This window comes from Falco punctatus (genome assembly GCF_963210335.1).
Source record: "Falco punctatus genome assembly, chromosome: 11".
Taxonomy (NCBI): domain Eukaryota; kingdom Metazoa; phylum Chordata; class Aves; order Falconiformes; family Falconidae; genus Falco; species Falco punctatus.
Genome location: NC_137591.1, coordinates 30,477,396 through 30,503,722, shown reverse-complemented (window position 1 = coordinate 30,503,722; position 26,327 = coordinate 30,477,396). Strand labels below are relative to the sequence as shown.

Below are 26,327 nucleotides of genomic sequence, written 5' to 3'. Positions count from 1 at the left end.
TTGGGATAGGAAACATCAGGTGCTTAAAGGCACATCCGAGTATGTACAGCCAGTGTCACTGCTGTTGCTGATGGATTTTCAAACCATCAAACCACATTATTTCTTGTAGCATATAGGCAAAGTGCAGCTCAACACAGTTTCCATTTTACGCTCTGACTTCGTGTGTGTGGTGTGGTTTGGTTTTGTGATGTGGGGCTTTTTCTTTCTTTTTTCTTCTTAAATTTATTTCTTAAATGCTCGCTTTCCTCTTTGGTCTGATAAGACAAGAGATCCTAGGGGTCTGTAATGTCTGGTTCTAAGTGTTACTTTAAAAATCTGTGCTTCCAGCAAGAGAGCTATTGGTTGTGATGCAACGTAGCGGTTACTACCTCTGTCTGAGTGTTGCCAGAAGCAGCAAACCTTTTCTTGCACTGTAAACCTGCAGAATACACTTGGTGTGTTATCAGTCTCGTCCTCTGGTCAGCTGATCCTGCGTTCTCCTTGAAAAAGTTGGAGTTATGCTTCAAGTGTCAGGAAGATGGAGCTATTACAGATTAAGATTACTGATCCATGCTTTGCTTCAAAAATATGTTTTGCTGCTATGAGGAGTGTCTGACCCTGAGAGTGGGATTGGGAGGTGTAAGATGTTTTGAGTCCTTTTAACTGATAGGGTATCAGCACAGACAAAAAATGTTGTGAATTGTTTTTCAGTGTTGTGAGAGGATAAACAATGCTTTAGGAGATCCTTGACATTGATTTGCTATACATAAATACATATATATATATATTTGTTTTTTCCCATAGCAGTAAGTACACTTTAAAACACGACCTTATCCTGTGCATGTTCCTTTTGTCTGAAGGGGATTAGGAATCTTCATGGTGTTTAGTTTGCATGGCATTTTGCTCCTGTCTTTAAAACAAAGACATACTGCCTTTGTTTTAAAAAGTTATCAGAGTTACTTTGGATGCTGTTTAACACGTATTCTCATTCTATACAGCAGGCATATAGGGTGTAAAACTCAGATAAATAAAATAGGTGCAACAGAATCAATAGTTCTGTAGAAGGGGTCTTCGATCTGAAAAACTGATTACTTTTGTCATTTATTGCTTTGAGAAATTTGAACTTAGACTTATTTGTTTGTATGTGACTTATTTTTGTGTTTTAGATAAGTGTGTATTCATGACTGTGGCAGTGGATATGGTTGTTACTGAAGTAGTAGAGCCAGTTCGTTTTTTGCTGGAGACTATTGTGCGTGTGTATCCTGCCAATGAACGCTTCTGGTACTTCAGCAGAAAAACCTTCACAGAAACTTTTTATATGAAGCTAAAACAGGTAATGCATGTTTGTTTTTTAAAGCAAAGTTGATGCTGGTAGCATTTTTTGTCTGTCTTAATTTGGCCTTTATAAAAGATAGCATGACACCTGCACCTCAGTAGTTTGTTTCTTTTAACTGTTTGTTTTTGAGATGCTTAAATGCATAATGGTTGTGGAACCTGTATAAATGTCCTGTGCCTATGTGTCACGGATTAACCCAGCTGACAACTAAGTCCTGCACAGCGACTCATTCGCTCCCCACCTGGTGGGATGGAGGAGAGAATTGGAAAGCTAAAAATGAGAAACCATGTGAACTGAGATAATGACAGTTTAACAGGTAAAACGAAAGCTGTGTGCACAAGCAAAGCAAAACAAGGAATTCGTTCAGCACTTCCCATTGGCAGGCAGGTGTTCAGCCGTCCCCAGGAAAGCCGGGTTCCATCATGCATAACAGTTACTTGGGAAGACGAAGTGCCATGCCTCCAAACATCCCCTCACCCTTCTTTCTTCTTTCCCTAGCTTTATATGCTGACCACGATGTCCTGTGGTCGGGAATATCCCTTTGGTCAGTTGGGGTCAGCTGTCCTGGCTGTGTCCTCTCCCAGCAACTTGTGCTGGGGATGGTGTGAGAGGCAGAAAAGGCCTGTGTAAGCACTGCTTAGCAGTAATGAAGACCACCCCGTGTTACAAACACTGTTTCCAGCACACATCCAAAACATAGGCTGATACTGGATGCTGTGAAGAAAATTAACTCTACTCCAGCCAAAACCAGCATGCTATGTAAACTCAATTATAATGAGTTGTAAGTCCATAAGTCATTGGCTTTGTGGGCTTAAACAATTTTGAACCTACCTATTGAATTCTCTATAGTTTCATACAACCTGGCCTGTGTGCAGACATCTAAAGCAAGTCCATTTGGTTGGTAAATTTGGGAAATCACTATTCCAATTTTTCACTCTAAAATCAACTATTATGTAAGAAAGGGAAATCCTGGCTGCTGAGAGGTGGCTGTAAGAATATACAGAAATAACTGGTTTTCTAAAACTCTTTTCTCTGAAGTATTTCAGTTTGTCAGTCCCTAGGAGTTTGGCTTTGTAGCCAGGTTGTGCAAACACTGCTCAATTCTACAGAGGGGAGGAGTGATTAAGATAAAGCTTAATGCATAGTTGTGTATTCCCTTTTATGTCAGCTTTCCCAGTCCTGTGCTTGTGTGATTAATGTGCATTTATTTCTTCCTGAAGTACTGAAAGATGATATATCCATCTCATCTGGTAATGTTTCTTGAATAGTTATCTGTTGAGCAGAATCATCAAATGGTTTGGATTGGAAGGGACCTTGAGGACCATCTAGTTCCAGCCCCTTGCCATGGGCAGGGACTCCTTCCACTAGACAAGGTTGCTCTGAGCCCTGTCCAGCTGGCCTTGAACGCTTCCTGGGATGGGGCATCCAAAGCTTCTCTGAGCAACCTATTCCAGTGCCTCACCACCCTCACAATAAATCTACCCTCTTTCAGTTTAAAACCATTCCCCTTGGCCTGTTGCTACAGGCCCTTGTAAAATGTCTGTCTCCATTTTTCTCATAACCGCCATTTTAAGTATTGAAAGGCTGCTATAAAGTCTCCCTGGAGCCTTCTGTTCTCCAGGCTGAGCAACCCCAATTCTTTCAGTTTGACTTCATAGGAGAGGTCCTGCAACCCTCTGATCATTGCCGTGGCCCTCCTGTGGACTCATTCCAACAGGTCCGTATCCTTCTTATGTTGGGGGCCCCAGAACTGAATGTGGTACTGCTGGTGGAGGGGAGAATCACCTCGTTCAACCTGCTGGCCACGTTTGTTTTGATGCAGCCCAGGACATGGTTGGCTTTCTGGGCTGCAAGTGCACATTGTCAGGTCATGTTGAGCTTTTTTTCCACCAGCACCCCCAAGTCCTCCTCCTCAGGGCTGCTCTTAATCCATTCTCTGCCCAGCCTGTGTTGATACTGGGGGTTGCCCTGACCCAGGTGCATGGGACCTTGCACTTGGCCTTGTTGAACTTGATGAGGTTCACATGGGCCCACCTCTCAAGCCTTTCATGGTTCCTTTGGTTGGCATCCCTTCTCTTCAGTGTGTCAACTGCATCACACAGCCTGGTATCATCAGCAAACTTGCTGAGGGTGCACTCAATCCCACTGTCCATGTCACTGACAAAGATGTTGATCAGCAGTGGTCCCACTATGGACCCCTGAGGAATGCCACTTGTCACCAGTCTCCTCTTGGACATTGAGCCATTGACCAAAACTCTTTGAGTGTGACCATCTAGCCAATTCCTTATTTTTCAAGTGGTCCACCCACTTCAATGCTGAAGTCTTTTCTGTTTTTGGCATTGTGAGGTACATAAAGTATCTCTGCCTACCCATTAGCATTGTAGGATGATGTGCAAGTGCATGCTCCTGCAGCAGCTGGTGACTTGCTTTCTCTAAAGGCTTCTGTTGTGGTGTTGGTTGAAAATGTGAACAGCAGAAGCGTACTGTGCCATTTGTATTGGAATAGTGTCCATCATCTTTAACTAATGAAACCAAAGAGCAGTGATTTAATTTTACTTAGCCTAATGGGAATCTTTGAGTTGTTGTCTTCCTGTGGGGTATAGTAATAGGTCTGAAAAAGCAAGCTATATTGATATTACATGGCAAAAGTGCTGCTGTGTTTAACAGTGAGTAAATAAATCTCATGCAATGATGTTTCTGTATTTCTTCTAGAGATTAGCATAGCAACTTAGAATTTAAGAAAATCTGGGAAAACCAACTGTCATATGCAAATGTTGAGATTATCTACGTTTTGAATTTAAAGAAAATACACTTGAAAATATTACATTCTCAGCTGTTTGATACTTATCTATAATCAGTTAAGCTTTCCTTTTAAATCACTTACAACTGTACCATTTTAAATTGAGTAACATGGATGCTTTCTTTTTTTCTTTCTCACCCCTTATAATGTGACAAACACATGTGCCTCCCCTCTTTGAAGAAACACATGCATTTCTTCCTGCTGTAAAATTCTGAGGAGCTGTTCCACAGATTTTTGGGAGACAAATCCTTTTAATCTTTGTAATCTTTCTACAAGAAGAGGTCCTGATTATGGATGACAGGATCTCTCTGGTTCACCTGTTGCAAGTCCTTATTTAGCTGATTATCCATTGGACAGTACTATTGCAATAGCTGTTCCTGCCCTGCCAATACTGTGAAAGGCACTGTACCTCAGGGCACTCTTCCTCCTGGGAGAATAACATTGCAAACAGCACTGGGATCAGCCATTTGTGACCTTTTTGGGAAAGCGGTTGAGCATAAGTAGACTCTAGGGAATACAACAGCAGATTAATATCAAAAGCCTCAGCTCCAAAGAGAGGTGGCTTCTCTGTGCAGGACAATGAATCCTGTAGTATAATTTTGTGCTGATGTAAAATCCTGACGATAATGCTGTCCGTCATTGTGCAAATTTAGCATGTTTGACTGTGGGTGAGAAATTCATGCGTGCAGTCTGCCCAGTTTAAGTTCTAGCATGCAGGGCCCTTGCAGGAGACTTCAGACCTGGGCTGTCTCAGGAACGTGCCCATTCCACTAAGGAAGCATCCGTTACTTATGTTCCAAAAGAAAGGAAGCAATAAAAGGGCATTTTCCTACAAGGGGTAAATGGGACTTGTCTGTATTAGCAGAGTGAAATCAGAATTCTTCCAAGGAAGGATTCAGGTAGATTTAATAGGCTGAACCAAGACTGGTTGAAGTGCAGTCAGTTACGAGGAATGACATAAATGCAGGTTGCTGCATGATTTAGGATTGTTTTATCTATCTATCTATCTTGCTATGTTACTCATGCACATTTTCATCACTAGAACATGATCCTTATAAAGGTGGATTCCTGTAGATAGCAAATTTCTGCTTCAGAAAAAAACCCAAAAACCCCAAATTATTTGCATTGTATGGGGAGACATCTTGCAGTTAACTAGAACAAGCTGAACGCTTGTAATTCTTGTAACATGCAACAAAATCCACAGCACCTCACAGCTTATTCCCTCAAAAATAAAGGCTATAGATAGCAATGGTTAATAATATTAGTGGCATCAATACTTCATTGATTTAACCAAGTACTTTGTAATTACTTGATAGTGGTGTTCTGTGAGAATAGAACAGGCATAATGGTGCTAATATCGTCCCGCTAAATGTTACAAAATGCAGGGTATTTATGCCTACACCCTGAATGAAGTTCATTAAGTTGACTTAATGAGAAGTTCAGTCAGCAAAACTGGCTGATAATTGGAGCCACTGCTTCCAAGGAGTATCAGCTTTAAAGGAAACAGAACTGAATGATTAATCTAAAATACAGTAGGGAAGTATTCTCAGTAAAAAATAATTTGTATTGTATCAGTTCAAGCAGTCCCTATTTAAGCTACCCACCTGCATAATTTCATCAGCTTGTTGCAATTGCAAGTGCTGGTCAGCAGTTCATGTGGATCTCCAGCAAAGGTGTTAATGGAGTCTTTCAACTTTATAATTTTTTTTTAAATCATGTTTTTTTAAAACACATTGAATATTCTTTCACTGAAATTGTGTTCTTTTTCATGGTTAACTTGATGTTTCTAATATGTGAAAGAAGTTACTTACTTTAACTGATTAGGCAAGATGCACGAAGAACAAAATAGCACATTTTGGGCTAGTTCATTTAATACAATCATTAGTTTGCAGTTTTATACAACTCCCTACAAATGTATTAATCACTCAATAATAATTGTGTTCACAACTGTATCTCAGAGGACAACTAATACTGCTTTTATTTTTAAACTTGCAACTTTGTATCCAGTGCTTAACATGTGGGTAACTAACTCTTTCATGTGGAAGCCCATTGAACATGAAAGACTTTGATTGAACGGAACCTTTCCAGTTTGACCTAAAAGAACATAAACAACTTCCCCCTGCCCCCCAGCCTTTGAGGTAGTTTGCCTTGAAAGCTAGCAAATTCCTAGAGAGACAGATTTGGAAGAAAAACTGCTTTTACAGAACAAAATTATTTCCACTGACCTCAAATTATTTCTGATGTCAAATATATATATTGTTACAGATACCACACGCAAATTTCCAAGTTAATGTAACTGTTAGATTGACAGATGATTTGTCCATGTGCACACACATATATAAAAGTAAAGAACAAAAAATAACCTTAGGCTACAAACACAAATTTCATAGCTAGGTACAGCCAATACTTTTCCCCGTTGAAAGCAGTATATTAGAAATTATGCTCACTGGAAGAAGTATGATTTTTTTCTGTTTTTTAATGAGTAAAACACTACAAAGGAGCTTTTCACAATTTATGGCTTTCAAAAAGCATGAGGTTTTGTTTCTTCTTTAGTCTTGTCTTTACCTACTAAAACCTCTTACCATTAATTAAACACACACATACACCTCAACCTCAGGCATTCCATTCCTGTGTCTGTGATGTCAGTTACTCAAATATTTTTCCTGTTCTTAGCTTTTTTTTCGCTGCAGTTTCTCTTTGACCTAATCTCATTGTAGCTATTTAAAATGAGAAGCTTTTTTATCATTGTTCTGAACAATACTTAAAATGGTTTTTTAAGAGGCGGCTTTGGAAATAATGCAGTTTTATTTATATTTCCTACCTATAAAACTTAGAGAAACAGAGCTGTCAATTATTGCCAGTCTGCATGTGCCATTGCAAAGATATCTGAGGGAGCCTTGCCCAAACTATTGTTTAGCCTTGTTAGGAGATTTGTTTGTATGTGTTTAGGTTTGGTTTTGGCATGCTCTTAGAACTGTGTTTATCACCAGTGGGGACCTAATACATACACGATTTTTCTTATAGTCTGAAGGAAGGAGCCACGCAAGTGCTGGGGATGCAATTTATGAAGTTGTTAGTCTACAAAGAGAATCTGCGAGAGAGGAAGAATTGGTCAGCCCAACAAGTGGAGGAGGGCCTATGTCATCGCAGGAGGATGAGGCAGAAGAAGGTAAGGATAAATGAGCACTTATAGTTCCCATAGGTTGTACTGTTATATTTCCGCTGTTAATTTACTCATTTAATTCTGTTTGTGTCTGTTAGAAGTACAACTATTCTGGACAAAAAGATCACATGTAATTTTGTACTAGCAGCAGTTCTTTTTCTTTAGTAATGGTATTTTTACCAACGCGTTATTTGGAGTTCTTCCAGTAGCAGCAGCAGACGACGCATGTCCATTTTTTGTCTGCTTCAAAATGTTACTGATGTGCTCTGCTAACAAGATGGAAAACCTTTTTTAGAGAGATTGTCTTCTGATCAGAAGCCATTTGCTTTGAATGTGCTGCTAAAGGACAGTGTTGAAATGGGCTTTGAAACGGCAGGCTTTAAATGCCTGTTTGTAAAGAAAACCAACAAAATCCCAATCAGACTCATACCAGGAATTCCCCCACTCCCAATCGGTCTGCTTAGCATGTGCTTTGTTTTCCCTCATTTATAACTTGGGTTTACCAAAATATCTCCTGGTTCAGGTGGGATTGTGTCAGGGATTGCTGCTGTTCACGGACCCAGTGTATTTACTGCCCCTTCCAAAGCTAACAGTACCTCAGTGTCTCTCCCACTGGTGGTCTTTTTGATAGGTTGGGATTTTTTTAAGGCCCTTGGTCTACTCTTGTCTCCCTGTATTCCTGAGGGTTAGCCCGTAGCATTCAGAATAGGCTTTATGCCTTTTTTGATCTGGACATCTCATCTACCAGAACTTGTGATCGTTAACAAAATTATTCCTCAGATTTCTGGCACTATTGTGTCAATACTACAAAAAGTCTCAGTTACTACAATTGGAAAATTTCCTTCTTGATTCTTACTTATAGGTAAGTAGTCGGATATTAGTTTATGCAATATGAATCCGAGCCCTGTGATGAATCGGGAGCAGACAGATGCAGTTACATGCTTGCTCTCTCCCAGTTACAAACAAAACCCCCCACCTATCCCAGGTGACACCAGGTTTACAAAACCCACAGCCAAAGTGCTCTTTGGTGAATCAAAAACCTACTGATTCCTTGGGGGAATGGGATGGGCATGGACTATCACCATTATTCCCTCCTTTGTATCAAGTACCACTTCTGAATAGTAAGAATACTATTTTCCCTAAAGGAACTTTTATATTTAATTGGTATTTGGGGTTGCTTTACTGTTCATAGCAAGTATTATTTCAGACTTGACCTTTGGGTCTTTAGGTTGAGCGTAGTGTAGTTCAACATCTGTGGGTGTTCTCTTCCTTGCTGGATGTTTGAGTCGTACAGTCAGAATGTTTTCTGGAGCTTGTTTGATAGGATAGGGTTTAAGTAATTACTTGAATACTTTTTTTTTTTTTATATTGCTTCCTACTGGGAAGAGTAAAGCACTGTTCCAGGATTTGATGAATGTAGCACAATTAGTAATAATGTGGATATTGTCCTCTTGATGCTATTGTAGAATGGCTTTGTTTTATTACAGAGTAGAAGTATTCCACTGGGGTATGAACCTAAGTTTAACTTTGCTTTAGCTTCCTAATGCTGGTTTCCATATTTTAAATGTAGATTACTTCCTAGGAGAAGACATTAAAAATATCATGATGTGACTCTGTTCTCATGGAAACTGCATTTAGAGTTCTCTGCCTAGAAGTTATCTATCCTAGTGGATATGCAGGTTAAATGAGTCATTTGCAGTTGTTCTAAATAAATCACTTCATTCTTTTTCTTTCTTTTTCTTTTCAGGGTTCTAATTATGATGATGGGGGAAAAAAAACAAACCCTTGAATTTACAATGTCTTGTCTTAGCCTTGGAAGAAGGCTTTTTCTTTTCATTATTGTTAAGAATGGCTACCTGGCCATATAGGTTTTTTTTCTGCTTGCAACCTGAGTAGGGCAGGTATGCATTATAAGGACTTCACTATTTCACAAGCCAAAGGCTGGTGTTCCCATTACAGCTATTGCTGATTGTTATCTGTTCTCTCTCTTTTTTTTTTTTTTTTCCTATATATCCTACATGCCCACCAAGTATTACTTGATTTACTTCAGAAGCGCTATATGTTGCAGTTTCATTTGTATAGCAATGCATGCCTCATTTGCACTTTACCTGGTTTCTGTGTACTCTTTGTGTGTGCATACACACAGTTCAGTGGGTTGTCTTATGAGTATATGAATAAAGTTGTTCATAAGAAAGAAGGCATTTTTTTTCAATATTCTTGTTCTTTTTGTTTTAATGAAAGGCCAAACATGATTCCTGCCCTTCACAATAATGATTTAAAATAATTATTATACTAGTGTTAGGCATAGTCCCTTTCAAATATGCAGCAACTGCATATAGAAAGCTGTGATCCTATGTTCCCTAAGTAACGTTACTAGTTTTTAATATTATTTTCTCATTTTAGCTTTATTTTTCTTCTGAACAGCTATATAAAAAAACTAAGATCTCTGCGAAGATTGTGCAATAGCTACTTGGGGATCTTTCAGGTCAACCTCATTTTTTTTAAAAAAAAATATTAACATTGTAATAGATATTTCTGGCAACCCAGTCATCTAAGGTTCCTTGCTTTAGAGATAATAATTCTAAAATATAATTAATATTAATGATTTCTTGTCAAAACCTAGGATGTAAAGTACGCTCCTTGATAAGAAGTTTTCTGTTAAATTCAGAACATAATTTTAAAAGATCTATAATGAGGAAATTCTTACATTTTGTGGAAAGGGTTCACATAAAGTGGATGTAAGTTTCAGTTTCTATCAATAAGCAGAAATGTTCACTATTACTGTTTAATTTTAAGTAGAACTTTGTAACAAGGTGCAGAGCACAATTGGTTGAACTAATTTTTCTCCTTTTTGGAGTGGTAAGAGTAAGTGAGAACATGTACAGAAGTGATGGTTTGTATAGTGCATTATTCAAAAAAGACAAAGCTGCACAGAATGTTTTTATCATAACGTCATTCTATGGCAGGATGAAATGGCTGGCTGCATGTGTGAGCCAGAGGATTGGAGAAAATTGCTTTCCAGCAGAAGCGTTTGCCAGGAGAATGTAATCCTAGAAACAAAGGAGAAGGGGGAGAAAAGGTTGGCTTCTTTTAGCAGCAGTGCATACTTAGACCATATATGAAATGACAACCTTCCATTTGCTCTAATATTTCTATTCCTTTTTTTTTTTTAAACTATAATATAGTATTTTAGGAGAATACTAGATATAACTCCATTTGAGTTGCTTCTTGAATCAGAATAATGTTGGAAGGGTAAGGATCACTCTAAGTGGGAGCAATTCTGTTTAAAAACAGAAAATAGACTTTAAACCAATTGTATCCGAGTTGAACATTATTTTTAACCCCCCTGAAGTTTTATGTGATCCCAGGTGTCTGGTTACTAGCTCTTATTCCAATCCATAAATTGCCTGCAGAGCAAACTCGGAATGTTTAGCAGATGTCCTGAAACAGCTAATTCATGATAGGTAAAAGATAACATGCTTACCCAGTCTCCAAAAAGAAGTTTCTGAGCATGAGTTATAGATTGTCTCTAGAACACTCTCAGATGACTTCCAGGAATACAGTGTTACTTGGATTTGTGTTTTTATTTACTTGCAACAATACATTTCTTGATGGGTTAGATACTACTTTTCTGACAGCTAGGAACTGAATAGGGATGCAGTTGACAGCATAGTGGATACTGATCCATGAACAGTGGACTCAAACCGAGAAAATTCCTATTGAAATGTGTTTGGTGTTTAGTTATTGGCCTTTAATAATAAGAGATTATATACAAATACGAATCTGTAGAAGTAAGAAAGAAGAGCAAAAGAGAAAAAAATAACAAACTCAAGAGGGTAGTACTTTATCTCTGTGTTCTCTCTAGCCATATTAACTCTAAGAAAAAGAGATATTATACAGTAGAAAAATTAACATGAGGTATGGAAACTCAGTGTGGAGATGGTGAAGTCTGACAATGAGAATAGAAATGAAAGGACAGAGGACCCTGAAAGCTTCAAAGAAATCTGTGTGACGTTTTGGATGGCACAAAAAGATGATGTGTACAGTAGATAAGGAGTGGGCAATACTAAATGATTGGAGATGATCAGCCAGACTAAATTAGGATATTGTGTCAAATGTTGTGGGTGGTAGAGCCTGTTTTTGGGATTCAGAAAAGCAAAGGAGTAGAGGTGGTGGTGTTTTAGGAGTCAGAACTATTGAGAGTATTTTGTGATAAAATAGGGGTTTACGATGAGGGATAGTGTGAAAAAATGAGGATGACTGAGTGAGAACAACAACATTAGTAGTGTAGAAATAGTCCACTCTGCCTTTTTATCCAAATTAAAAATAGCTTGTTGGAATTCATAGGAGCTGTTTGTTATCGTAATCCAATACAGAGTAACCTTGGTGGGTCCTAAACAAGATCAATTAAATCTGCATTGGAGTCTTTTTGCTATATCCATAAAAATGAACTAAAACTTTATAAACCCTAAATTCATTAGGTTATTTGGCTAGTGGCTGTCTTCAGACAAGAGCTCTTTGCTGCAGTTCTATTAAGAGATGAGTTGGAAAATACAAGCGCATCTGAAGAACGCCAGAAAAAAATGTGATCCCTTCCTTAGTACATGAAAAAATCCTGAGTGCAGAAGACTCTGGTTCTTTTAATATGCTCTGAATGGTGACAATTCTTGTTGATAGCTACAGTTGTATTTAAATTTGTTCAGGCAAGTATGGCCTTTCTGTTAAAAGGCAAATATTTGAAATTGAATTTGAAGCACTTTTATGGGTTACAGAAGTATTTAATGAAATTGCAGGGTTGTATATGAAATGGAATAACAGGGACTTTTAAGGTTATTTCTGTTCCAGATGTGTGGGGAGAGGGAAGTACAGGGAAGGTTGCTTGCCTGTGGCTCTGGTTCTTTGCTATCCTCTAACCTAGATTACTATTGGAGTTCACTTGTAAACTAGGTTTGCAGGCTAGGCCCCTAAGAAATGTGTGACTTGCTCCGAGTATTATATTCCCCTCTTCCTCAGACACACCTGCAAGGTGCACCTGGGAACACATTGTAGGTAGGGATTCTTTCTTTTATAAAATCTGTTGCTCGTGCTGACTTTGAAGTTCAAGGCAAAATATAATTCCATAATTCTGGCTGGCAGTTCATGAATGCTGCAGGGAAATCTGTTGATGGTTTTGGTTTATTCTTGCAGAATTATGGGAAAAATTACTTTCAGATTAAGGGAGCTTTCAGTTCCTTGGGTACATAGGTGAAATCTGTTTCTTGGATTTCAATCCTTTTTTTAATAACTTACATAAAATCACTTCAAGATTGTGGTACAATGTAGACAATTTTCAGTAATAAATGAGTATGAATTGGTGTTTGCATCTTGTCTGGAAGCAATTACAGATTATTTCAAATGTTTTGGATGCTTTATTTTTAGTAGTGATTACCTTTTCCTTGTCTGCCTATAAACAGTATGGGGTATTTTTGAAAGTAATTTGAAAAAGAATTTGCAATTCTGTCAGCTTATTAGGAATTAGAACTTACTATTGCTAGAGGATCTTCTCAGGTTTGCCATGAGCGCTGTGTTGTGTGGCCCCATGCTAGCACTACTATGCTCATAGCATTTCACATTTCATATAATAAAAAAAATTCTTATTTAACCACTTTGTATAACCACATTATATAGAGATGATTAAAAAGACTTTTCTCAACAGACAGTTCCCCCTGACTTTTTACTAGTCATTGTTAACCTCAGAGTGAGAATCTTGTGGTTTTAGTTTTGGTCATTGGCTTTCGAGTATTTTGTTAAGTCTGAGTATTTTATAATCAGTGCCTTGCATACTACCTTGGCACTTTAAGTAAAAGCCAGGCAATATATATTTTTAATGTGTTTTATAATGGTGATATTTTTATTTGAGTATATCAAATACGGCAGTAGGTACTACTCTACAAATTTGTAGATCAGTAATACAGAGTAAAGAATTGCATTACTTTAGAATTGCGACATCTCAAATTTCATTTTCTTGTGTGTTCTCAAAGATGTCAGTTTTCAGGCAGCACAGTACATGTGGAAGATGTTTATATTTACAAGAATACCTCTACTGTGCAGCTTTTAGTTGGCTTTGTCATCTGTGTGGGAGAAAAACTACTGAACTGAAGTGATGATTTTTCTTCACTCTCTTATTCAGCTTTAAGCATTTGTACATCAAATTTAGATATGTCATGGTGCCTCACTTGTATGTTCACTACACGAAGGTAAAACATTTGCGCATGTTTCTACATTCAGATTTAGATGCACAGTTAAGGTTTATTTTGTCTGACTTTAATGATTCTTGTCTAATATGACAATAATGAAGGGCCAGTGTAGAAACTATATGACTCAGAACTAAGATATGTTTTTAAATGCAGAATATTTTTTGTTGTATTAAAAAGAAAAAGCAGTTTGGCTGGCCTTTTCACACAACCAACAGGTTTGTTTCAAAGTGGATGTATGGATCCTTTGAGAGATTTTGCACAGACTTCTTTATAACATGTGAAACCTGTTACTGTATACAGTGAGTGAAAGAGACATCATCTAATCCCATGCTTTCAGAGGTTATCAAATGTAGGGGGTTTGGGGAACCAGATTTTCAGTTACACAGAGAAGCAATTAAATTTGCAGACTGTTTGCAAGATAATCAGAATTTTTGAGATTTGTCAGCATTAGCTTTTGCTTGAGTGATTTGAAGTGAAAAATGTGTACTTACAATACAAAAAAAAGAGAATTAAGAATAAAAATACTATTTTTTGTTATTACTTATAGCTTTTAGTGAAGACCTGGGGTATCTTTGTCAGTTTTACTCTCTTTATATGTACTTCAGTAGCTGCCAAATTATTTTTTCTTCAAATTAATGATGTAACTTACCTATAAACAGAAGGTTCTTGTAAGCAGAATTCAATGCAAATCATCTTTGTTCCTATTCATAAATCCATATTTTTCTGCTCCTGATTATTGCTTTTCCATCTAAATTAGAAAATCTACTGTGGATTGTGGTTTCATAAATATATCATTTGGAAGGCACTTTGAAATTTTTTTGTGTTCATTAAAATATTTTGTAATGCACTGAAAAGTTGGACCTTTCTGAAAATCTACCTAATTTAATACTAGAATGAATTTAATGACTTAAACTTTGTTTCACTCTTGTCTTTCCTGGCAAAGCTATGGTTCATGCTCTATAATTTCCTGTTACCCTATAAATGGAAATCAGCTTTTTTTTGTGGCCTTTCTCACGATCCTCTTTCATCTAGTATGTATGGAATGATTCCATGTCAGTAACGTCTATATCTTGTTGCCCTGATAATATGCTGCCAACTTGAGCTCCCCCTTCATTTTTTTGTTCTTCTCCTACATAAAAATCAAACTTCTCATTGTTGAAGTATTCAGATTCTATTCCCACCTATCTTCATGACCTAATTTCCTTCTCCTTCAGGCTGCTCCAACTATATTATTTTTCAGTTCCACCTACTCCTTATTTCACATGTAACAGCTTCTCAATTAAAACTCATTAAAAATGCTTTTTTTCTTCTTCACATCAGTGTTCAAAATCCCACCTGTTCATTTTTATCTGCTATATTAATGCATTTCTACTCATTTTAGGATGTACTTCACTTATTTACTTTCATGCTTGGACTCTCTGAAACAACAGTATAGTTTTCTGCCTTATTTGCCTTTTTTATTAACTGACAAATGAGTTTGACTTCAAAGGTCCTGTCATATTCCAGATGATGTAGTAGATTTCTTTAAGGAAAACTATATAATTGGTGTTAAATGTAGATGAGATGAGAATTGTTTAAAGGAAAATTTTTGAAGTAGGATGCAAAAAAGGGCCCATTCAAAAATAAAAACAGCAACCTCTTTTTCACTGTAAAAATGGGAAGATTAAAAACATTCAAGCTATTCAATATGTCAATGTTTGTTGACATGAGTAAGAGTTCTTAACTGGAATCTATTTCCTCAGGCCAAAAAAGGAAAATACCAATAAACATAGTTGTTTTGTTTTCATTTGAAAGAGATTGTTAAGTACCTGATCAGAGAGTGGAACATCTGTGCTATTTGACTTTTTTCTGAGTTGGTTTCTCACAGTATTTTGTTGCAGTCTTCACACAACCTTTGTGTCTCTGTGTGTATGGTTGTTTTTTTTCTGTCGGGTATTTGCTTATGAAAAAGAGTTACTGTGTAAGTAATTCTGTTTTGAACACTTCATGCCTCAGTATTTCTACCTCTCATTGGACACCTCTCATCAAGAAAAAATATAGACCAGCTGGAGGAAAAATCAGAAATGAGTGGAAGTCTGGAGTCCTTTGAGCAAAGCAGCAGAGTTTTTTAAAGAAGAAAGAATAAAGACAGAGTTTGGGTTGGTTTTTTTTTTTGGAAGCGACATGTGCTAAATTTTTTTAGGAGAAAAAGGTAATTGGCATAAATTTGCCGTAGAAAAAATTACATCTGAACTGAGATACAGTCAGGTAGAGTAAGAGTAATGAAGTCCTTGGAATGAACTGCTTAGGGAGGTAACCGCAGGTTTGTAGGGTTAAGTTAGGCAAGTATCTGCAGGACTATATGATCAGGACCTGTGTTCTCTTTAGCCAAGTTCAAGAGTTTGGATAAGCTAGTGGAGCTGTCTCATAAAGCTCATCTTAATCATTCTGTTGCTATCTTGGGAGATAGTCAAAGCCTCTTGTGGTTTTACAGTGTTCCGAATGCATACAGCCATTTTACTGCGTCTTCTGTGGGACTGCATCAGTTAGAAATACTTTATTATAAAAGCCAAACAAAAACCCCAAACGCATGTTTCCCAACATATTAAGGGTAATTTTTGTCATTCTGAAAGCTTTATTTGTTTTCCACTATTAACAGCCTTTCAGGCTGTTCTGGATCTGACTAAGACCAAAGACTTGCCTCTGCTACATGGAAGGTGGGCCATTTTGGGCAGCATTTTCCAAACTATTGGTTATTGAGAATAATGACCCATAGTTTATTTTGCTAAAGGTGCTGCTAAAGTGCAAAGAGGTCTTTCATATGAACAGTCATGCTTCAGCAAGTTGGGGTCTGTTTTTTAAGGGGGTGGTGGTGTATTTTAAATGGTCAATAGAGTATTATTACATAATATGTTAATGCTGGGCTGCTTAAAATACAACTCTTTGTGCCCAGTCTGCTCATGTAATGAATAATTTATGTAATGGGTGTTTCTACATGGAGTAGACACCAACTTATGTATATCCAGTAGGCTGCCAGTCTTCTTTTCAGTTATATTCTTTTTTAGTTTGTTTTTGAATGCCCCTATAGATTTTTGAAAGAGACCACTTTTTACACTTTCATGTTTGTCTGTAGGTATAGTAACAAAACAGCCTGGATCCACAATCTATCATCCAGAGATTCTCCCTCAGCCCGAGTGATATCTGTACAGGCTTCCTTCTCTCATGCAAATGGCAAATGTCCAAAAGAAAAAAAGCAAATGCCATTGGGCCAGAAGGAAGTTCCAGGCCAGTCTAACCTTGGTCCCTGGGACTGGTTATGGAGCGAATACTCCTGAAAGTAGCTTCTAACCATGTGAAGGACAAACAAAGTCATTGGGAACGGTCAGCATAGATTTATAAATGTCAAATCATTGTGATCAGCCTCATTACTTTCTGTGACAAGGTGGCCAGTACTGTGGGCAAGGGGCATGTGGTGGACGCTGTATACCTTGATTTTAGCAGGGACTCCCAACACCATTTCCATAGTGTTCTTACCATTAAATCAATGAGGTAGGGGCAGGGTAAGTGAAAAATAATGCGGTTGGAAGGTTGGCTGGACTGGTGGCATGCAAGAATCAATCAATGGTGCAAAGTCCAGCTGGCAGCCATCGAGTACTGGTATCTTTCAGGGATCAGTATTGGCACCAATGCTGTCAAATGTCTTGTTTAATCACTTATATGGTGGGATCAAGTGCACGCTCAGCAGGTTTGTGGACAACAGCAAACTGGGGGGAGTGGTCCATAGTGCTGGAGGGCAGGACTCCTACTTGGAGGGACGTGAACAGGCTGGAGAAAGGCATTGGCAGGAACCTCATCAAGTTCAACAACAGCAGGTGCTAAGTCCTGAATCCACAGTATAATAATCCCACGGGACAAGACATGCTGGACACTAACCAGATAAAAAGTGACTTTTGCTGAAAAGTTCCTGCAGATCCCAGCAAGCAAGAAGTTGAAAATGACTCAGTGGCATACCCTTGCAGCAAAGACGGCCAAGTCCACCCTGGGCTGTTCAGCAGAAGCCCAGCCAGCAGCTCCAGGGAAGTGATCCATCCTCTCTCTTCAGCACCTGTGAGACTGCATTTGGAGTACTGTGTCCAGTTTTCGGCTCCCCAGTATAAGACAGACACTGACACACTGGAGCAAGTCCAGTGGAGGCCACAGAGCTGGCCAGATGGCAGGAGCACGTGATGTACGAGGAGGGGTTAAGGGACTGGGGTCAGTTCAGGCTGGAGAACAAAATACACACAGGAGAATCTTATTGCTGTCTACAACTGCTACACTGGAGGACTTGGAGAAGATGGAGGCAGACTCTTAGAGGTGCACAGTAACAGGCTGAGAGGCAACAGACACAAGCTGAAACCTGGGAAATTCTGGTTAGATCAAAGGATGTTTTTGGTGGCTGAGTTGGTTGGTTTGTTTCTAAACCATGAGCATGGTCAAGTAGGAGAACAGGTTGTCCAGAGATATTCTGCAGCCTCTTTTCCTGAAGTGTTCAAGACTACTCTTACGTCATGGTTTAACCCCAGCTAAGCCCCACACGGCCATTCCTTCACTCCCTGCTAGTGGAACGGGGGACACAATTGGAAAAGTAAAAGTGAGAAAACTCATGGGTTGAGAGAAAGACAGTTTAACAGGTACAGCAAAAGCCATGTGTGCAAGCAAAGCAAACCAAGGAATTCATTCTTCACTTCCCATTGGCAGGCAGGTGTTCAGCTGTCTCCGGGAGAGCCGAGCTCCGTCATGTGTAACAGCTACTTGGGAACACAAACACCATGGCTCTGAACATTCCCCCCACCCTACCTCCTTCTTTCCCTAGCTTTTTATGCTGAGCATCACGTCCTGTCATCTGGAATATCCCTTTGGTCAGTTGGCGTCAGCTATTCTAGCAGTGTCCCCTCCCAGCTTCCTATGCCTCCCAGCCTACACTTGCTCAGGGGGTGTGTGAGAGGCAGAAAAGGCCTTGGCGCTGTTTAAGCACTGCCCAGCAGTAATGAAAACCACCCTGTGTTATCGGTGCTGCTTCCAGCACAAATCTGAAACACAGGCCTACACTGGATGCTGTGAAGAAAATTAACTACCCCAGCCAAAACCAGCACACCTCCCAAGCAGATCCCTGAGCGCCCTGATCTAGAGGTGCTTGGAGTAGGAGATAGGACTAGATCTCCAGAGGTCTGTTTGAGCCCAGACTATTCTATGATTCTAGGCTGATGTCACACAGAGGGATGCTTTCAGGCTTGTTTTAAACGGAGACTGAATTCAGGGAGGTTCATGAGGCATCCACAGAGTGAGCTTTTTGTGGATCCCATTGCAATTCACGCTGAACAAGTAAACAAAATACCTGAGACACTTACTGTTACCTATAAGTATTCTTAAAGACTGTGTACGCACATTTACAACCCAGGTTTGCTCCCTTGAGACATCTCCCATCCTCCTCTCATTCTGATGAGGCCCGAAGTTGTATTGTGCAGTTGGTAGGCTCTGAGAGGTCAGGGTAAATAAAGGAGGAAGAGAGAAGTACACAGTACATAGAGGAAGGGATCTGTGGCATTCCCAGCAGAATAAAGCTGGATAAAATCATGCTCTGACTAATGCTGCTGGCTTATATGCTTTAGAATGTGGAAAAAAGTGTATAAAAGTACACCTCGGAGAAGAACATCTACAGTTAAATATCCCTCCCATAGTCTCTTTTTTTTTTTTTCTCTCTCTCTCCTCTTAATTTATAACTAAGTGCTTACAGTTTAGAATATGTAAATAGTCTTTAGAATGCAAACAAAGTAGAGATTTTTAAAGCTGTTTATTCTTTCTCCTTTGCCCTGTTCTATTTTGAAGTTTGACGTTGGTGTCTTTTGAAAGGGAGCATATGGCATTTCTAATTAAGGCCTGTGGTTTTCTGACATATAACTGAATAATACATTCCAAATGCTCTTAAGCCTTCCAGATGAAAGAATTTTCAGGGTTGAAGCACTGTAGCTTTATGATATATCTTACTGGAGCATGTATGCTATGTAACACTGATCTCCTTAAGAACTTCGAAGAATTTTGCATAGAATACTGCTGGAGTGAGAAAACGAGTTTGTTTCTTTTGTCTGATGTTAGGATTCCTTGGCAAGCTCAGGTTTGGCTCATATAACAACTAGCGTGCTTTGTTTCTGAAAGTATTCAGTGTAGCTTCTTTTTTTAAACATTTCAATCTGGTTGGGTATTTTGTTCATCTTTATCAGATTTTGTTTCAGGCTGCAAGATTAGTTTGTGTGTATTTTCACCAGTAGCTCTTGCAGAGATGCACTGTAGTTCTTTAGTCTCGCCAAAATAATTCATATCTCTCCTTTCAGAATTTTATGCCAGACTGTCTTCCTTTACCTTGAATATGTGAAACTTTTGTGCCATTGTGGTTTATGATAAATTTCTGGTGTGAGCCAGGTTTCTTGAGATTCTTTGTATGTACTAGTATCATTAACCTGTACCTTGTATCTCTGAATGGCCAAGGTGCTCAATCTAAAGAAGGTTTCCTCAGAAATATTTTCCCTTTGTTTCCATAGGAAATAGAAGGGATGCATTTATAACTGATCTCTTTGATCTAGTTAGGCAAATCAGCAGAGAGGAGAATTTTAAAAATGTAATGCATTTAATTGCTTTAGTTCTTACCAGGCCTGGGTGGTAAGTGAGATTTACCTTTATGGTATTTTTGGTAATGTTAAAATGAAAGGAAAGTTGAGTCTTCAAACATATTTCATCCACTGGAACTTAATGGGTACCTTTGGTTACTGGAAAACCTTTTATAGTAATATCAAATTTCAGTGAAAATGATAAATTTGGGATTTTTAGGTCTTCATATTTCCATCTTTAGATCTAGTGAATGATCTAATATACAAAAGTTTGAGAAACCTTAAAATGAAGTTTCCTGTAGATTTATGATGAACGTGGATGTTTGTTGGTTTTGGTTTTTTCTCAATTCTAAGGGAAAGCAAATGCATGTTGGTCTTGTATTTTGGAGCCTGTAGAGCTGTGTGAACGGGTTCCAAGTAAAAGAATTTCACTAACCTAATGTTCTGTTCGAAATATAAAGAGATTTCTGATATGCTTCTCTCAGGGCAGTATTTTTGCTGTCAGTTGTCCTTGAAATAAAGTATATGCTATCTTTGTCCTCACAGTTCATTGTCAAATTTAAGCACTAAGGGTATTTTTATTAATGACTTGTATTTGATGGTTGCTGAGACTATAAATTAGAAATACGTAATTGAAGTGACAGTGACAAGGATGAAGACTTAAGAGAATAATTGTACAAGTACCGAAGATCCTCCTCTACCTGAACTACTGCTGTTGTCTATGTAAAGTTGGAGGTGAAGTGTTTAATGTACCTGAGGAATTAAATTAGGTCAGCAACCAGATGTGACTGAGCTGTGTTGAAGAGAGTATCTGAGGGATTTTTGGGAGCAGATGTAGCATTGTTTCTCTGGTTTTTGTTTTATTTTAGCTTCTTGAGACAGCTCATTTCATAAGAAAGAGAGGCTCTCCGAGGTTGCAGACATCTAAAGTGTCCATAGCTTCAGAAGCCTCTGAGGGTAACGGGGCTGTTGCAGTGCTTCTTTTCTCTTTAGATTGTGTTTCATAGGAAAGATGCTGAGGATTGGGGCCCTGTCAGTGTTTGCTGTTGATGACCTTGTACTCAAGTTTAATTTTTAGCAGTATTTTATTCAGGTGAAACTGGGAAAAGTCTGAATAATTGCAAAACCATATTCACATGAAGAGCTGCTCTAAAGAGTTGGGACTGTTGAGCTTCCTGTGGACAGCTACATAGACCCATCAGCAGACACTTGGAAATGGGTGGTTACTTGAATTGGGTGGTTATTTGAGCGCACAACCCAGGCTCACAGTACCCTTCTGGTTTAGTGTATTAGTCATATGACATATATTCCTCCATAACTGTTTTATTCTTAACACTTACGAGGTTACTTTTCCATTTGAAGATTTTTTTTTTTGTGTTCCATGCAATATGATCTTTAATGTCACAGTGGTGTTTTTGCTGCTCCTCCATGAATGTGTTTCAATAAAAAAAGTTATTTTGTGGCTCTGAGTAGGCTTCCTGAGCTCAGAGTATCACACAAGAGCAGAATGGCGCCTAAGGTATGCAGTGTAATGAAGCAGCATTATGTACTATGCTTAGGAGAGTTCTCTTCCATGTGAAGTCTGGAGTGGATGTGACTTTTGCATAATACTGCATTGTGAGATTTCATTCAATGGATGGTTGACAGCCTTGAATCTTTTCTCACAATAATGTTTTTCTAGATCCTAGCCCTTTTTCCTGTACCAGTGCTGTGAATTATTCCCTAGTCTTGTTCTTTTAAACTTCACGGTAACTTTATTAATACACTTACTTTGTCAGGTCTGCTAAACATTCTTTATGGTTCCACTAATATTTTCTGTCTTTTTGTGGTTTTAAAACTGATATGTCAGTGAGAAGAATTTGTCTGAGACCTATATGTATGCATCTTTAATGTCTGTTCTCTTTGGTAAATCTGTGCATGCTTTTGTTTTCCTTTTTTTCTTTTTTTTTCTTTTTTTTTTTTTTTTCCTTTTGCAGAGAGTGATAATGAACTTTCCAGTGGCACTGGTGATGTGTCAAAGGATTGTCCTGAGAAGATTTTGTACTCCTGGGGAGAATTACTGGGGAGATGGTAATATTTCATTTCTTAAATTTAGATTTTGCATACTAACCTTGCCTTTGTTTTATGACACTAGGCTTTTTGAACAGGAGGTTTGAAGTTCTTTAGCTTATACAGTTTAAAAATTAAAATACAAAACAAACCAAAGTGTGGGTTTTTTTAAACCTAGTTTAAAAGGGACTGGTAAATTCTCTTATTTTAACTTGCAGTTATTTGACAAATCTCTCACAGCATCTGCAAAAGTCTTGTTCCTTCAGTGTTTGAGAAATGCCTGTGTATGCTTACACTGCAGGTGTGAGTGGTCAAATGCAGAACTTTCTGGCCACCTGTGTTCCTTGGGGCTGAACGTTAAGCTCTCATGAAACTCAGTGTTAGAATAGAAAAGACAGAGCAACTCCAGTCTATCCTATACAAGCCATTTCTGCTAGCTGACGTACATTTAGTTGATTGATTTGTTTAGAAGTAGTCTTTTTTTCCCCTTTTCCCACCCCCCACAATGTGCTATATGTAAGCACTTGAAAAGTAATTCTAGAAAGACTGTGATCCTTACTGAAACTGTTTTTGTTGGAGAGTAAAAGGAAGAATATTTGTAAGCCTAGAGTATGTTCTTGACAGCGTATTTCTGTGGTTTAATTAAGTGCTTCAGTAGCAGCATATACATTGCCAAGAGAGGAAAAAGTCTGTGTATTTGCTGCCTCTGAGAGACCTTATACTACTAGTAAATGCCAGAACCACTTACTTGGTTTTCCCTTTGTAAGTAATAGCTCTTGCTGCCCAGGACAAAAATAATCAGAGGTCCTTAATCTGTAATTGGCAAAGTTTCCTTTTCCTTGCTCCCATAAGACAGCTGAAAAACATTAAAGGATTTATTTGGGCAATTCCTCCTTTTACTTGGGCACTTTGTAGCTTTGGAGAACCATAGCTTCTTGCTGCGGACCTCATCTTTAATGGGAATCTCATGCAAAAGTTGCTAAATGAGATTACATAATAAAATCACAAAAAAATCCCAAGATTTTATTGAGCTTAATGGAACCCTTCCCTCCTGCTTGTTTTTAACTGTTTTGTCATCCAAGTTTCTGGCCTCAATGAAAGATGTTTTTGGGGAAGCACAAATATTTCATGGAATGATTGTACAAATATTCTGACTACGGACCCTCTGAATGATTAAGAAAGTAATGATGAAAAGTGTGGAACTCCGCTGATTGTTGACAAGTGTGTTTTCCTCGCCTGAAAAGGCTATAAACAGATCTGCTGTGGAGCTGTTAAAACTTCCCAAAGCCTATTCTAAAGGACATCCCAAGGGAGAGTTTATAAATCGGTTGCTATATCTGGCACCCCAAGGCCAAGGAGGAAGGCCATCCTGAGTCCTTGGAGAACTGTGTGGCAAGCTTGTTTCAGTCTGCATTGCATTTGCATTGGAAGATGCTACTTTTATTTATTTATTTATTTATTTATTTAGTTCATCTGTTGGTCGGTTCTTCTAGTTTTTAACTTTTGCCCTTGACAAATATCTGGACTCCTGTGGATAAGCATGCTCAAGTAACCATCTGCTCATTCTCTCAAGTTTCACGTAACCCACTATTTCTTCATATACTTCTTAAGAATACTGTTCAATGGGACAAAATATTAAGACTTCTGAAGTAAACTGTTTTGAAGTCCTAACATAACTTACGCACTTAACTCAGAAAATCATTTATTAGTTAAAACTCCTTAGTTAAAATGAGTTAAAAATGGGAGATCCCAGCCAGCTTGATGACTAGCAGTAGCAAACACTTTCTTTAGGAGTATCTCAAGAAGTATTACCTTTTGAGAGAAATTCAAGTGTATAAAATACTTTAATTCTTTAATAGTGTTATGTTACATTTTAAGAACAGAGCTTGGAAAGAGTAACAGATGGAAAAACGTTAACAATTTAAAAACTAAAAATAGATTGAAATAAAACCTTGTAGTATGTTAAAAACTGCAGCATATGCTAGTGGAATATCTGTGCACTTGTAAAAAAAGTAAACAAACAAAAATTAACATTTCCACTTGGAGAAATGTGTGTGCTGATTTGTCTTTTAGATGAAAAACTTCTTGCACTTTAATTGCTTCTTGTCGTTTCATTAAAATGTCACTGTAACCTAATGGACTGACTCAGCAGAAGCATTGCTTCAAGAGTCTTCTTCAAACACATAAACAGGAATAAGTTAATTTACCAAAAATACCAACAATAAACAGTTTGAAAGTAATGGATATCTTTTAATTTATTTTACTATTTACTGCATCCTCAGCATTAAAGTTGTTCTTGCAAGCTGAGCTAGTTTAGCTGAGTACTTAACTATTTTTGATGTGTGTGGGTTTTCTGTTGTTGATTTTTTTTTTTAAAGTAGTAATGGTCAATAGCAGTCTTTGATCAGAAGTATTTTTTTGTCAAGTTGAGGCATAGTCTATGCATCACTATTCTGCATCCTTGCTGTCTGATGTTTTAAAATTGTCTTTGAATTTCGGGCAGGAGAATTACAGCACTTTGTAACAAATTAAAGATGTCAGCATCCATGAATGGCCCACATGAATTTTCCCACATGCTAAAGGATAAGACTAGAATAAGACAAGCTTTTATTTTATGCCTGTTATAGTCTGGCCAAACAGGTGTCAGAAAGCATCTAGGAATGTAAGGTGCCTGGGCCTCTACACAAAGGAGGGAAAAATGCATATTTTTTAATCATTGTAGAATACAGAGGAATATTTGTTAATGGTGGAGCTGTTTCCCAAACAGACATTCAGAAACTGAGAAGTTGTCTGTTAGAGAGTTATGCATGGAGTAATGTTGCTAAGGTATTACCTCTACCATAAAACTATCAAAATATAAAACAAATCCAGTTAGATCTGGTGTAGTATAGCATAATTAATTCTCAACTGTGAGTATGTTCAGTAGTAAGGATGGTATTACAGCATGGACTATGCATCTCCTTTAGTTGTTGCCATAAGCGGTTTGAATTGTTTTCCAGCTGTCCCTGAAAAAATCCTGGTTACGTTTCTATGGGAATGTACCTTTTTAGCTGTTCATTTTATTTTATCTGCTCGCCACATCCTCAGAGGTGGCCTTCTGTGTTTCTCATGTAACACACGTGATCAAATTCATGTAATAACCAAACTAACCTGATTAGAAGTGTCCTATGAATGCTTCAGTTTCACACAACTAAGTTTCTGGTTTATTTTAATTATTTATTCATTAATGTACCTTTCATAATTTTGTAACCACTCAGAGTGTCTAGTTCTTTTAATATTTCTGTGATTATTGTTTTCTTCGTAGCTTTTTCCCATCACAAGACCATTAGTCTAATATGACTTGCTGCAAAATGTACTGAAGAAGAGAAAAGGGACAGTTGGGTTTTAATTTGGCTAACTGAATTACAAAGTCTGAAATTACTTGTATTGCACTACACACTTAAATTATATAGTCACACTTTTCATTCTTAAATCATTTGGAAAAATCATCCTTGGAATGTAGGAAAAAGAAATTTTAGAGCACCTTTTAAATTTAAACAGTAATGATAAACTTTTCACATCTTAATGACCTGTTTCAAAGAATGAGTCTCTAAACGTTTACTTAGATTCAAGGGTCAAATTGCAGGTTATTTAACTTAATCGCAGCTTGCTAGCATTTGGCTAAACTGCCACTCTCATTATTCTACCAGTGGAGCTGAAAAACATAACAGTGGTCAAAACAATAACAGAGCAAAGCACATTAGGAAGAATAAAGGGTCAGTTCATGCAGTCTTCCTGCTGTATTGCAATGAAAACTGCCGTAAGAAGTCAAAGAGAGTTTTAATCTAGATCAGTAGACACTGTTATTTCAAAAAGGATTTTTAAACATCTGTGACCAAACAAGCTCTGCAGTCTTGTGCGTGTGCAATGATTTTATCGTAAATGTCTGGGCTCAGTGACTGGATTGTTTTTTAAAAATGTGTCTTTAGTATTCAACCTGTCTAAATATGGCCTTTTCATAGTTGTCTATACCAACTTTTGTAGGATTAATTATGCAGCGTTGGAAAATAAACCCAGCCATCTTGCAGTTGTCTTCCTACATTTCTTGGGGGGTGTGTGTGTGTGTACAAACCGACAGTAAAACAGCAGCTCAGACTAATAG

At 38.0% G+C, this 26,327-nt stretch overlaps 1 protein-coding gene across 5 annotated transcripts in view; it reads left to right on the top strand.

Moving 5' to 3' along the window:
• Positions 1 to 26,327, top strand: part of RABGAP1L (RAB GTPase activating protein 1 like) — a 254,528-nt gene that overhangs the window by 36,784 nt on the left and 191,417 nt on the right. For all 5 annotated transcript variants that reach the window (XM_080407559.1, XM_080407558.1, XM_080407560.1 and 2 more), the window contains exons 10-12: positions 1,146 to 1,312; positions 7,140 to 7,284; positions 22,114 to 22,207. In XM_080407559.1, the coding sequence (XP_080263685.1) occupies positions 1,146 to 1,312; positions 7,140 to 7,284; positions 22,114 to 22,207 (406 nt within the window). The remainder of the gene's footprint in view (positions 1 to 1,145; positions 1,313 to 7,139; positions 7,285 to 22,113; positions 22,208 to 26,327) is intronic.